The 15,837-nt window shown below is 37.6% G+C and overlaps 1 protein-coding gene across 1 annotated transcript in view; it reads right to left on the reverse strand.

Moving 5' to 3' along the window:
- LOC107719156 (zinc finger protein ZFPM2-like) overlaps positions 1 to 15,837 on the reverse strand; it is a gene marked incomplete at its 5' end in the record, with an annotated part of 118,792 nt that overhangs the window by 63,523 nt on the left and 39,432 nt on the right. Inside the window, one exon of the mRNA XM_016526526.1 lies at positions 15,461 to 15,579. Within this exon, the coding sequence (XP_016382012.1) occupies positions 15,461 to 15,579 (119 nt within the window). The remainder of the gene's footprint in view (positions 1 to 15,460; positions 15,580 to 15,837) is intronic.

A 15,837-nucleotide genomic window follows, 5' to 3' on the forward strand; every position in this document is an offset into this window, starting at 1 on the left:
CGACGTGTTTTGATTTTGAAACGTGCAGTGCTCATGTTTATTCAACGAAGTCAAACGGCACAAATAAATCAATGTATGGGAAACACTGGTAATGTATATCGAAATATCGGAAATGTGTTTAAAAATCATATCACCGTTATTGAAAAAAATTATATCGCGATACATATTGATATTGAATTATTGTCCAGCCCTAATTGAAACTGACCATTTGTTACAAAAAATATAGTATAATTGTGATTTTAGCACTAGAATGATTTTAAGACATTCAAACATCAAAGACAGACTGCAAATCCGCTGCAATATGTTTGACTGAACAATCCTCAAGGTTAATAGCATTAAGCAAAAAAAGAAAAACTGATCAAAAACAGATTGCAAATGAACACACACATACCACAATAAACCAGCAGATAATGCTTTGCATTCTCTCGTCGACGTTCAAGTGAAGCGAAAGCGTCTCTCATTTGCAGACAGATGCTGCGGTGACGCTTGATTTAAGACCTTCACCGGAGGCGCTGTGTGTAAGTAACAGATCTCTAGTCTCACTCCACTGCTTCGCCATCTCTCTCTCTCTCTCCATGTGTAAGAGATATAGTGACCAAAACAGTGTAGTCAGCGAGCGAGTGATTACAAACTGATGCTCCAAATTCGCTATAAAATGAAAATCAATATTTCCACAAGTTGCTGCAACATAAAAGATAACCTTCATTGATTTTTCACGACTTAGGCCTGTGTGATAAAATCTAATATACATTTTCAGCTGGTCGGATTTGGATCAGAGCAGGGAAAGCAGGGGCTGCCGATAAGTTCCTCACTAACATCCCTCAGAGTTGGCTTTTTTCCCTCCCTTCCCTTTTTCTCTCCTCCACCTCTTTCTGAGTCGCTGCTGTACTATTTATAATTGGCCCGGTGCGAGCGAAAGCTTCTATCGGGAATCAGCTCTAATTTTTATTACGGAGCTGCTAAAGCCTGTTCCAGATAATTTGGAAATTTCAGTGGGAATTGTGATGGAGTTGATGGCAGTGGCGCGGAGGCCCGCAGAAAGGAGCTAACCTGTAATAGCCTGTGTGGCGGCAGCTGATTAAATGTTGCCATAGATGAAAGACTCGCCATCGCCGCAATAAATTAACCAATCACACAAATCCCAAATCGCCGCTAATCCGGCCTTGATACTCTGATCCTCTGATCAGCTGAAGGAGGTGAAGGCAAGAAAGTGGCTGGTGACACTGTGAGCCACCCTGACTCCAGGCCTGTGTGTAAACAACGGGCTAATGATAGCGATGCTGACACCGGAAATTCCAGTGTCCACGCTACGCATTCTTCATTTCTGCCACCAAACTGCACGGGAAGAGATTAAAAGCGGGTTATACCTTTTGATTTGAAGCCATCGACCAAAATCATTTAATTCAGCATGAGAAATATGGTTACATATGGATTTGTCACATCTACATCCTCATGTTAAACACTCCACTCTATTTTAATCAATTAAGAATATATGCATTTATAAAATTGTAGTACATTTAGAGTATACGTATGTATTAGACCAACTTGAAATTTCTGGCTTTTGAGATTTCTTAATGTAACCAGTGAAATATAACATTTCTAACAACAAAAATGTTGGAAGATTAAATGTCTCGCAATGTATTTGTAATGTAAATGTATGTAAAATAAAGTGTAAAAAAATGTGTAAATATAAATAATAAAAGAAATATATTCTAAATATTTGTTTAAATGGTTTAATGGTTCAATTTAGTAGTAACATAAAAAGGCAGTAAAAATTAACCACAATGTTACAAAGATACAACAAAAGCATACAGATAAATAGCAAAAATAGCAAAAAACTACCAATAATAATCAACGTCACATGACAATGTTTATAAAATTAAATGTACCCAATTTTAAGCCAAATAAATGGCTTTGTTTGTTCGATTTACATCCTTGGATATCTGCATTTGAATATATTTTCATATATTAAAATGCAGAGACTCAAGGACATAAATAAATTAAAAACAAATTATTTTGTATTCTGTTTTAGTATGATTTAGAATGAAATTCCTGTAGCTCAAACAGTCAAGCATGTCACTAGCAAATCCAAGGTCATGGGTTATATTCCCAGGGAATGCATGAATTGCATACCTTTAATGTAATGCAAGTCGATTTGGATAAAAGTGTCTGGCAAACGCATAAATGATAGATTTTTTCTTTCAAACAAGCCATTCAGAACCTTCATTTCTGCACCTCCTGATGTCCAGCCTTAACTCATACACACACACACACACACTCACACTGTATTCACAGCACATTCTCACCGTGCGCCCCCTCTATATGAATGCCGTATGTCAGGCTGACATGTGCGAGGGTTTGAGGCAGAGGTGCAGGCTGAAGGTGAGGATAACAGGACCGGACCTGCTCTAAGACTCTGTTTACAACATAACGCACCCTCGATACGGCGACTTCAATTAGTTGTTCACCGTGATGAAACAAATTGCATGTGGTCAACTGGAAATTTCATTAAGGCAGATTTTCCTGCAGCTCTCGTTATCTCCGCGTATTAATATTTCCTTGGGCTTGCTGGACGGGTGAGTTGCGAGGGACATTTTTTCCCCCTTCCACGCAGCAAACGTCCAAATCCCCTTCACACGCATCCACACGAAATTATGGATTCTTTAAAAATAAACCCTGATGTTTCTCCTTTTCATGTGCTGTTTGATAAACTAAATAAAGCCCTGTATTTTTTCAAAATCACTATCTAGCCCAGAAAATATATTCCCATGTCTGTCATCCGTTCCAGCCTGCTCTTTTTAAATGGCAGTGGTTTCATCACCTAAAATGAAAAGATACCTCCTCCTTGGTGCCGTCTTTGCTTCTTTTTTTTTCTTCGAGTGAGCATCTGCTATTGGGAGGCTAAATAACAGAAATATGCAGAAAGAGAAATTCCACGCTAATTCCCTTTGGAGATAGATCTTGGCGCCTGCCCTGTCATAAATCAGAGAATTTCGATATGAAATGAGGCAAGCTGCTCTAATCATTTCTGCATTTCAAATTGGATCACTGGCTCAATCGCTTGGCTTTTAAACTGCTTGCCTAAGAGCAAATGTGAGGTGGGAGATAATGGGGAAGAAATCTCAGCCTGCGTGCCGTAGTTAGTTTACTGCTTGAGTGCAAAAGAATGCTTTCAGCCCCCCTCCTCCTACTCGCCTCTCTGCGGCTTTCTCTTTTCAACTTTGTTAAATTGACTTTTTCGTTTGAAATCGATTAAATTGAGAATCACTACGGCTCTACCAATCTTTTAAGGAACACCCATTGAGGTTCGCTCGGGCCTATCGTTTTGCACTGTTCGCTGTTGCTATAGGAACCATGCATATTTATTCAAAATCACCTTGCTTTAAAACATAGTTCGACTCGGTGCTGATTTAATCGCAATCTTTTCTGAAGACGGAAATGTGTCCTATTTACTGGCTAAACAACGGCCAACAGATTAAAATGGCTTTTAATCGAGATTACGAACAACGGTGAATAAACAGGACATGCTATACAGTATGTTTTGTGTGTCATTTCTCGTTTTCTTTGACATGTCGCATTTCCTGATATTGAACATCTGATTGGTTCATCTGATGAATTACAAAATGAGGGGTAGATGCTAGCCAGCACCTTACATTGGACTTATATTGTCATCTCTACGTGTTTTGAAGCGTCAGGCACAGAAAGGTTTCAGCTCTAATGCCATCTGGTTTAATGAGCACTTAGCCTCCAGGACAGGAGCTCTTCCTGTCGCTGTCTCTCTCCTCCAGGGCTGAACGGTACAGTCAGAGGGCTGCTGGGGACTTCATTAGCACATGCACCCGGCGATATACTGTGATGGGCCAGATTTATAATGGCACAATTTAAAAGAAATGCACTTAAAGTGATAGGTCGCCCACAAATGAACATGCTATCATCCTTTACTCACCCTCTGTATGCCAGCTGTTTTTTGCGTGCAATCTAAAAGAGCTATACAATTGTTCGCTCGTCATGAAGCTAACTGATAGATTTGCGTGTGGAAAACACAGAAATTCAAGCCTTTTATCACGGACAATAACTGAAATCGCAGAAGAATAGTGTGAAGGCATCATGGCAGGTTTAAACTCCATTGACGACGGATACAAAATGCAGAATAATTTAAAAGCTATGAAGAAGGGGAAGATTTTTAGTAAATAAAAAATTATTTACTAAATAATTTTTAAATAATTAATAAACCTAAAACAGTGCAATAAGTCATATGAACTACTTTGATGGTACTTTATAGGGTTTCTTTTTTTCTTTTTTCTTTTTTTTGACAGCTGCAATCACTATGAACTGTCATAGTATGGAAAAGAGCCAACTCCACAAAAAATGTTTCCACAAAAATAAAATAAAACAAAACAATGTACACACAAAATATATTAAAAACATTCATAAAAATAAAACAAATAAAACCAATATTTAAAAAAAATTATACTACAACTAAAAAACAATATATAAAACATTAAAACAGGGGTTTATCACATCAGGTGAATAAATAATGTAGTAAATAATGACAACAACATCATTATTACATCAACTCTTTAATCTCTTTAAAGTGTGCCAATATCTTAAGTGGATAGCAATTGCCCTTGTGTAGATGCAACAATATTGGGCATGCACAAATTAGCCTGAAATTACAATGAATAAAAACAGCCACACAACACAACCTGAACAAATTCAAGCAGACTTGAAAGCAAACAAAGGTAGAGTGTTCGATTGCCCGACTCGTGTGAAGTTGAATGCACTTTGCACATAACTTGCATGCATATTATGGTCAGGGGACATGGCGACGCTAAATTCATAATGTTTGCTTTGCATTGTAATAATGTCTAGGAGGCAGAGGAACATGCTCTTGTGCTCAGATTCGGCTCGTGAAATGGTGTGCCCTCCCCATAGATCCCCCTATTTCAAGTTAAATTTCCACTTTGAATTCAATTGCGGGCTTCTTTGATCTTTGCATGCAACTTGCAGTCGACTCCTACAGCAAGAGCTAGCTATTGGGCCAATAACAAGGTGTTCTCTGTACGTCCCGTACACCTGTACAGATATCAGCATACCTGGAGGCCCGAGGAGGCAGGTGGCATCTGCCGGGCAACTAATCGCACGAAACGTCATTGCATCGCAGATTCCTCTCATCGTTAGATGCGAGCCGAGGGATGAAAGCTATGCGATCAGATGTGATACAACCTCTGAAAACCAGAGTGAATGTGGGTAAAGAAAACTCTCAGCATGAGGTAGCAACCATTTGCATAATCTTCCAGGGCAGCATTAAAGCGCAACGTGATTTGAGATGGGGTCTTCGTAAAATTATTCTCGATATTGAGTCATAGGTAAATAAATAAGAGTGAACTGCCCCCCTCTGAACCCATTAGACGTGAACTCTCTTATCTCCGCTCGCCGACCGTTAAAGCGAGGGTTTGCGGGGCTGCGCATGGTCTTTGTTACCCAATTAGTTTACTGACGACCCCCGTGGTCTAATTTTCCTGTTTTGACAGGCTCGTACACCCTCGCCTAATGTGCTAGACCACCGGGACAGACGGCCAGACGCTGTCCAGACTTCTGCAGCCTCTATCAAGCGTTTCTATCTCACAAAAGGGTTCTGTGATAGCGCACCAGATGACCGCTGCAAAAAAATCTGCGATTTTCACACTGAATACTTTCATTTAGTGCTGCTCCTCCATCTGGACTGGTTTGATGAGCGCTTGTGTGACAAAAGACGAGAGGAGACGAGGACCTCGGCTGTGGCCTCTTGTCTGTGAGGAAGCAAGCGCAAGTTAGGGCAAGTAGACTTTGGGCGTTAAGTTTAACGTATGAGAACTCAAAAACAGAAGCGGTACTGGTGAACTGCTGATATAACACAATTCATTTGCTAAAAGCGAGCCTAACTTGGCTCCGAGCTCAAAACTAGACAATATATCACACGTTTATTCACTTGAAAGGCAATTTCAGAATCGATTGCCAAGACTGGCTCGTCGCACACTTCAAAATATGCACATGTACGTGAAAGGACAGCCAACATCTCCTGGATTTCGCCACCAATTAACCATCTCCGCTTCACACGGTGGAATGTTGAATTCCAACAGGGGAATCGAGATTGCAAGTGAAAACTATTGTGGATTATCTCGGCTACTTTTCAAGGAAGTTGTTTCAGTGTCCCACAAGTGGAGTCTTGACAGTGACAGATGGCAAAGCAGCTGGCATCGCTCAAACTCTTCTCCCTTGTGCTAGATTTTCCCCCTCAGTGTTCGCCATGGATTCTGCCGTGGCGTATTCCAACACCTTTGGCAAGACGTGGCGCAAACCGAGGGAGACAACACTGTGGACAAACTTATGTTGTTTCTTGCTAATTCAAATTTGATTGAGGTTATGCAAAATATCAAACTTTGGGGCGCTTTAGGCGGGTGTTAGTTTTTACTTCATTACAGACAAAAAAAAAAAACTTCTCAAAGCAAAACCGTTGATGCCAATTCATATGTTAGCCCTAGAAATTGCATTTGAAGCGATTACAGTAACAGCTTGCTGTTAGCGAAGATCAAACTATCAACCTTTCAGTTACCAGCCCTGAGTCTTAACCACTACACCACACTCTACTTTGCTGAAAGGACTATCATGGTGTCAACAAAAGGCTTCTTAACTAGCGTAACCAGCTTTCAAGCTGCCTTCACCAGCATCAAACTACCATTGACCAAGATAAACAGATGATCAAATGGAGAAATGTTTAAATATCTAGTCTGAAAACACAAGTTTCGAGTTCCCAAAAATATAAAATTTAAAAATTTAAAAATGTTGAATTCATACATTTAAAAAAACTGTTATACCAAGTATTTTTAAAACAATTTTTTAAAAACAGATTAGTTAAAAAAAAAGTAATAATACAAGTTTATGCCAAAAACTTCCTCCAGGACTTACAGCTTCTAATACTTTTTTCTTTTAACCTTGACCTTCACTAGCACTTTATGCTCAAATGTGATTTTTTTAAATAATTTTAATTTTAATTCAGAAATTGAAAACAATGTCTGAATGAAATTATAGAAGAGGTGCATTCAAGTCATTATCAAGTCCAAAAAAAAAAGCATGACTTCAATGGCCCTGTTCTTTTCAGAAAACTAATCAAGTACATTCATTAAGACTTTTAACATATTGTTAGCTTTAGTGCAATTGCAGAGCAGCTCCTGCTCTTTCTGTAAGTCCAGATGGATGAAATGACCTCACACGTTCTCCCTGACGGATTTCTGGTTGCTAATGTGTCCCCTAATGCATTGAGAGCATGTGTCTCTAGAGTCTCAGCCAGTCTCAGTACTGATTTGAGGTCACTTGTGCTCTTGAGGACCACCGAACATCTCACCGGCTCCTGTCAGTGGCTCCTGTGACTCATTAAGGGAAAATGAGCAACCAGTTGTGCAAAGTTATCAACCTTTTCCCTTTTTTCCTTTACAGTGAAACCGTCACAGAAGGTTGTATGCAGTGATTCCACCATAGTGATTTCATGCAAAAGTAGTAACATGATAAAACACAACTGCTTGATAAATTAAGCATTAAATGTAATACTCATAATAATCACAAATAAACAGTTCAATAGCCTAATGTCATGCTGTTGTGTTGCTTTCTCCTGGTAAAATCTTGTGGCCTACTTTATTTTAATATAGCCTTTAAAATCTTCAAAATACAGCCCGCGGCGCTTACGCTCAAATGAAATAAAGTATCCAGCTTGTTGCACACTGAAAAGGAAAGAGCCCTTGTCAAATGACGTCTATGTGGATGGATCATTCACAAACTTGACACCATGAATTGTGACGCGGCTTTTAACGGTGTCTTCGCCCTGATTGTGCTAAACTATGTAGCCATCACTTCAATTACAAAGCGGCGGCCGCTTATCGCTTTCCCTCCATATCTGTTTGCCTGTTTGGGACATGCAGTGATGAAGAGGAGAAGGGGGAAATGTCAGGTTCACTTGTTGCCGTGAGGTCATGACCTCAGGTCCCCTGTATCCCCTCAGGCAGCACTAGTCCCACTGTGTGTTACAATAGTTTCATTAGCAGTGTGAGATCAGACAAAAATGGGCGTTGAGAGGATTCAAACATGGTTCTCTTAGAGTCTAGAAGAGGGTTTCAACACCTTCTAACCAAGGAATTTCCAGGATTTTTAAATAAATTTTTTTAGTCATTCATAATTACAGAATAAGTTTATTGAAAATGTATATAGACACTACGAATACACTAAAAAAAAAGATAAATAAATAGGTATATAGATTCATATTCAGCACAGAAATTTTCATAATAATTTATTATTTCTCCAATTTTAAATTTACCGGACAATTCCAGTTTTTTCATGGTATGACTGAAGTTTGTCTAAATCTATGGAGATCTGTGAATTTCTGTAGAATTTTGTCATATTTTAAGCACATTTTCTGTTCTGTATTTGTAGGAAAATGTAAGAAATAATGCATAAACAATTTAGATATACACGGTTTCAACAGGTAAGCTAAAAATATACTAATTCTAAATTATATGGCTTTAGGTCATACATATTATTTAATATGAAAGTATTATTAAAGCCTTATTCAATTAGCCAAAATATCTGATACTCAGTAAATATTTTTCTACTAACAGAACATAAATAAATATAAAAACTTCCACATGCAGCTGAACCACAGGAAATCTGTGCAATTTTATCACATTTTCTGTGCTGATTGTGGGGCAATATAGAATTATGGGAAAAAGAATTCAGACATGCATATATAAAAATGTTTTGTTCAGCTAAAAAAAAAAAAAGCTAAATTATATAGCTTTAAATCATGAAGTTGGACTAAATTAGATTACATCAACCATTATCAGTTTAGCCAAAATATCTGATAAGTTACAAGGTTTTAACAAATCTGGAAGTGCTATCAAATTAGCCAAAATATCTGATAAATGTACATTTACGTGGTGAGAGATGTGTAAATCTTTATGAATGACTATTTGCGAAGCTTTCTGCAGAATTTTGTGATTCAGTACTATGATAGCAGTCAAGTACGTCTGCTTAGTTTCATTTCATCACACTCAGATGATACTTGAACCTTGACCAAACAAATCCCAAAAAATCTATATCGCTACATTGATTATAAAATTTCATATATCTATACATCATAAAATGCATGTTCATCCTGAATTGCTCATCTAGCACAGGACCTTCAGTCATATCTAGATCAAATATCTGGAATTTAATAATTAGTGAAGTAAACATTCTTCGAAGAAATATCCTGACTGAGTTCATTCCGAGCTTTTTAGGCTATCATCACTGAAAAGTGCAAAAGCAATAGCTCAGTGAAAGCCTATATGGCAGATTTTATATTCAGGCATGCTGTCACACAAAAACAAATCATTTTTTGTTTATTTCCTATTTCACTTGCACTTGAAAAACATTTGCTAATCTATTAATTTATTGGGTTTTGACCCATAGTCATTTAAAAGTGCACACAGCTATTAAAGACGACACAAAGAACACATCACCTTGGACTGCAGATTTGACTCGTTTCATTCATCTGTCGTTATGAACATGGTGATTTGAATAGGAGAATGTACGTTATGTTGAATTCTAGTACCTTGAAACGCAGCAGCAAAGCACGTAATTGGTAAAGCTGCTGAATCAAAGACATGAATGCTGGACCTCCTGTGTCTTTACTCCAGGGTATAATAACCCCTGATGCTTAGTTAGCAAGCGTTATATTTATTAACAAGATCTATTCAAATAAATATGACTCACAAACGACTACATAAAAAGAGACTTTAGAGTCAAAATTGGCCTAATTTACTTTTTTAATACACAAATTATTGTACTTATTCCAAAAGAGAAGAAGGTTTGTCTTTGTAAACTTATTTCAAAATGTAATATTTCAACCCTTGTCCTCCAACCATCTGCCATATAGAGAACAATTTCCACAATCCAATCAATTCCTGATGAATAAAATGCCCTACTCTATAGTTTCATTTAGAACTATGTCACATTACAGAAGTATGATGGGTCGCGAACATCGTTTCATGTTGATGTTAAAGGGCGTAATGTTTGAATTTCTCTTTAAAGCTGCCTTCAAGTCATGTCGCAATGATTGTATTTGGGAAATGAGTGCACATGAAAGTCACAACATCATCATAATTACCAGCAGGAAATTCTGGATTTTCTATGAGCACCAACTTGGGAGAAGTCTAATCTGAGTTAGGTTCATGTCATTTAAAGAAACATAGTGAATACTAATTGATTTTAGTCCAAAATGCAGTTGTTGAGTGTACTATTTTGCATGCTAGAAAATACTATTGATTCACTCAGTTCATGAGGTGACAGGCTTGTTCAGCACAACTACATTTCCCATCATTCTCTGCAAAAGATTTCTGAAAGAATCACCTATCTAATGTGCATGCATTGCTCTTTAGTTGGTTGATTTGCTGGAAAATTAAAAAATATAAAGAAATACGAAATCTTCCAATAATGACCAAAATCAATTGACTGCACATCTGAATTTATGATTTCTGAAATTGCTAATATGAACTTCCCAGAATGACTGGGAATAACTTAATATTAGTGGGAACAGCATGTATTTTGAAATCAAAAACTTTTGTAACGTTATAAATTTTGATCAACTTAATGCATCTTTGCTGAATAAAAGAATGTTACGTGTAAAAAAATTACTGACCCACAAACCCTTGGCCCTAATTATTAAATGTCAGTGACTAGTTTGTTCTATACTGTTATTACTTTTCCAAGCAATCATGCGATTGTTTGCCTGGTGGACGATAAAACCCCATCGATTTACACTGTGCCAAATATAGCGAACAGGGCATCACAGAGACTTGAACGTGGGCTTTTTTGCACACACAAACACATACTTTCTCCATAAAATGTATTTGCGTGTTGATTTTACATGCTCTGTCACTTTTCCCACTCACACTCAATCAGACGCTAAAAGCAGAGCCATTTTCATTTCAGCAGTCCGAGACGTCAGCGGTCTAGTGACTTGTTAAAGCCCAGCAAAGTAATTGATGCATGCAATCGCAAATTGGTTCCCCGCCTAAACTTCAGGCCTATTATTTCATTAGATAAAGTCACATTTGGGTTGCCAAAATAATTTTTGTGTCCAACAAGGAATTAAAATCCTGTTAAAGCTCACGAGCGGGCGACATTACAAACGGGGAGATATTCTCTCAGATAGATATAGCCTCAGATGTAAATAAGATCTATATGAGCACGACGTGCCAAATATACAGCTGTGCGAGTTCTTTTGCTTATGAGCAAATAAACGCCACTTGCATATATAATTAGATGTAAGTGTAAATAATTGGTTATGCATGTGCCAACACGAGGATGATGTTTGTCTGTGTGTGTATGTGCGCGCTCCACTCTCAAGTCCCACTGATTCGTCTTTCCAGCCATGTTGAATCCTCTTTTCTTATCAGAGCAGTGCAGGCCTGCATCAGGCGCTCCTTGCTATGACAGAGGCTACAACAATAGGCATGCGATACCGCTGCTTAGCGCTGCGTTTAGTTGTTCAATTCAAATTCATTCATTCATTTAAAGGGAACTAATTCTTAAATTATGAATTTTGCACAATCCTGATATTTACTCAGAAGTCACTCAAAATCATAAAAGTCATCCATCGACAAGGCTGTCAGTAAATTTAGACCTGACAGAAATACAGAAAAAAAACCACTGCTTCTTAACAAAGCTTTTTAATTAAGGAAATGCTCATTCATTAGATGAACACTGAACTAAAAGCCATACTTAACTAACTGCCATCTTGGAAGGGGTCCCGTAAATCTGTACAATAACTACGATCATAGAGAGAGATGACTAACTGAGTCGTGAATCATTTGGGTGAATCGTTTGAATGGAACGAAGATGGATGGCATCCAGACTGGGGCATCTGAGGAGTTTCATGTGTAAACACGGCAGAGCGTAGCATCGTAAACTCCCAGAAGCCCTCTGGTTTCTGTACATCAGATGTGCGATGTGCCTTCTGCACTGATAAGCCCTCATCATGTGACCCTATCTCTGCCCTGCAGATGCCAAGATCTCTCTGAGCTCTAATGGCCTGATTGATCGGCAGGAGAGGAGAGAGCTCTGTGGGGACTATCACTCAGATGCTGAGAGGAAGCGCTCTGTAGACACAGCAGTTCAAACATCCATCGGACACTGACACCACAACGTATCTTCAATCAATTTGCAAGTCCTTTTGGTCACATTTTAAAGAATGACTCTGTTAAAGCAGCCTGTCTCGCAATTTTATTCACCTCTTCAATCATTTCAATTCCTCAATTATTTCTGACCTGGTGTAGGAAATATGATATAAAAAGAGTGTCCACTTTCACGCTAGGTACGATTCACTGTTCAAACAGCTTTTGAAGATCCGCTCCAGAGTGTTAAATAAATAACTACGATCATAGAGAGAGATGACTAACTGAGTCGTGAATCATTTGGGTGAATTGTTTGAATGGAACGAAGATGGATGGCATCCAGACTGGGGCATCTGAGGAGTTTCATGTGTAAACACGGCAGAGCGTAGCATCGTAAACTCCCAGAAGCCCTCTGGTTTCTGTACATCAGATGTGCGATGTGCCTTCTGCACTGATAAGCCCTCATCATGTGACCCTATCTCTGCCCTGCAGATGCCAAGATCTCTCTCACCTGCTCACCCCAGGAGGGCGACATCAATCAGTTCTAAATGCTGGATGCCCCCCAAATGCCTGTCCTACTTCAACATATACAAGAGACTGACACACTAGATCTTTCATTTCTATTTCCTTTCATTCATATGCACGCTCTTAAAAAATATTGGCATCAATGTTTCCATTACTATCTAATGTGAAACCTTTCTATTGCACAAAAGTTTATTAACTGGGAGTTAGCAATATGACTAAAATTTTATTTGACAATATGATTTCATGATAAGAATATATATCGATATATAGGTTAGGCTGCCATCACTTTAAGACCTAATGCGTGGATCCAATATACTGACACAGATCTGGTTTCTTTCCCATCAGTTTCTGTTCACTTAAAGGGATAGTCGACCCAAAAATAAAAGTTCTGTCATCATTTACTCAACCTCATATTAGTCCAAACCTGTTTGACTTCATTTCTTCCGTGAAATGCAAAAGAATATATTTTGAAGAAGGTTAGTAACTAAACCGTTTCTTTCCCATTGACTTCCACTGTATCTACAAAAAATACAATGCAAGTCAATGGGAACCAAAACTGTTTGTTTACCAGCTTTATTCATTTTTGGATAGACTATCCCTTTAAGACATTACTGACTGTGTTTACATGAATATTCATCAAGACATTTTTCTTTCTTTCTGTAATTAACCATTCAATCACAATATTCAGCAAAACAGAACTAAATTCTGGGTTTGGGGGACTTTCTGTCAGCGCATTACGTTTTTATCTCTTTTTAACATCAAGCATGATACACACTTTATTTTCTCATTCATGCATGCTTTTTTAATCACTCTAACACATCAATACCTTTAAGCAGTCCTACACTGCATGGATATATTTAGTTGTCACAATACATATCGGCATACCACCCACGCATATTTTTGACCAGCTGACCTTGGTTAGGAAAGACACCATATTTAATTTGAGATGAAGAATAATTAATGATAATAACTTAAGAAAGTTTTCCAATCATAGTGGATAACAAGCAGCACTAAAATATAGTGTGACTGACCCATCCGATCATCTGAACCAATGTCGACCTGCCTCAGCATGCTGACTACATTCAGTCTACTAACTTTGACATTTGTTGACGTCATTCTTCAATTTAGCCAATTACATTCAAATCAATAAACCAGCAGTCAAAAAGACACCACTTTAGATTCAGTCCATATCATACATCTTATATCAGCAGATTCTGCCCTTCTCAGATCAGACACTTAAGAGGGTGACACGGGTGAATTGGAAATTCAACAGTGTTTAACCACCTCTAAAGGGTCAACATTCATGAAGATAGAGCTTTCTTTCCAAAGACATAACACCTAATTCAACTTCAAGGTTTTTCATGCTCCTCTCTAACATTACATGTATTAAACCCGTGAAATATCACACAGTGTTTGGTTTTATAAATCATTGCTTTCAATGTTTTGTTCTTTTTGATTTTAAAGCAATAATGCACCCAAAATTGAAAATGAATCATTATTTACCCACACTTACTGTATGCAATTCTAAACCTTTTTACAGCGAAACACAAAATGAGAAATGTAAAAAATCTTTACAACTGAATTTTCCTCTTCAGTTGTACTATCTCTTCAAATATAGGCAACATTTGATTAAATTAAACAAAAATATATTCCAATTTGTGTGCACTTTCAAGGGGCAGTACAGACAAAAAAGAAAAACAGCTCAAAAGTATCAGAAAAAAATTAATAAAGTTATAAGTTAGAGCAATACCACAGAATGGGGCCTTAGAGTCTAAACTCCTCGCAGACTTTTCCTTACATTTCTTAACAGGATAAATATGAGATTCGTTACAATTTTTAATAACTATTGCTTAATTAATCCACATTCAAAATGGAATGTTAAATCCTAAAGGATTCCTCTTTCCGCCTGTGTAGTTAGGTCAACACTTTCCTCTTTTTTGCTCTTTCTTTAATGGCTGAAGGATCGTAACGACAGCTTGAGCCTAACTGGAAGAATCAGCGATAGCAACATCAAATCTAGTAGATGTAATATCAGTCAAGAGTTTAGTAATAAAATGTGCAGAATGAAATTGTTAAAAGTACAAAGGAGGTCATTGTGAAGTCAGTTAGATGCTGGAATGTAAGTAGCTCTGGGTTATGATCTATAGGTAACACAATTAACATCTGTTTATGTTCAGTACAATTTTTCATATATTAATATGCAAATGATGGACTTCAAGGAAAATAAGCTTCACCCTTTACAACAAACAGGTTCATGTACTGATTAACAAACACTGAGAATCTGCTAAAGGTGAAGAGTGTAATTTCTGTGCTAGTTTCCAAAAAAGTTTCTACAATCTTCCCAAACCAATGCCATTCGTTCAGCCAATGACAGATCCTTCTGTTTTAACAAACCATTTAATTTAATTTGGTGTAATTTTCTTTAAGTAGAGGATAAATTGCATCCTTCACCCATAACCCTCATCAACATTTAACTTGAGATAACATACCTGAGCATCTGTGTTTAGCTCAATTTTTCCCTCGAAAGGCCCCCATGTGGTTCCTACAGGAAGCTGCTGGCGGCTGAGAATTTGGACCAATGAGGCCAAGAAAGAGACCGAAAAAAGTGACATGAAAGAAATGGAAACTTATTTCTACAAAAAAAAAACAATATATATATATTAATTTAGCTAATTTAGAAAAAAAAATTTGACATAAAATTGCATCCTTCACCCATAACCCTCATCAACATTTAACTTGAGATAACATACCTGAGCATCTGTGTTTAGCTCAATTTTTCCCTCGAAAGGCCCCCATGTGGTTCCTACAGGAAGCTGCTGGCGGCTGTGAATCCGTCGTTCTCCATCTTTGTTGAACAGGTCCAGCTCTCCTGTGAGACAGAACAGGGCAGTCAGCCAGTGTCACACAATAAATGCTTCAAGCTGACTGTAAATACATTAATATATATAAGTCGAGAAAACAACAGCATCAAAATTGATCAAAAATTTCCGTAATTTTTGATGCCTATATTATTTGTGATGAGTCTATGCAGCAAGAAACACATTCTGTCTATTAAAAAAAATCAAATTTAATATACAGTGGGTACGGAAAGTATTCAGACCCCCTTAAATTTTTCACTCTTTGTTAT

Source organism: Sinocyclocheilus rhinocerous, unplaced genomic scaffold (assembly GCF_001515625.1).
Source record: "Sinocyclocheilus rhinocerous isolate Xijiao unplaced genomic scaffold, SAMN03320098_v1.1 scaffold1084, whole genome shotgun sequence".
Classification (NCBI taxonomy): Eukaryota; Metazoa; Chordata; class Actinopteri; order Cypriniformes; family Cyprinidae; genus Sinocyclocheilus; species Sinocyclocheilus rhinocerous.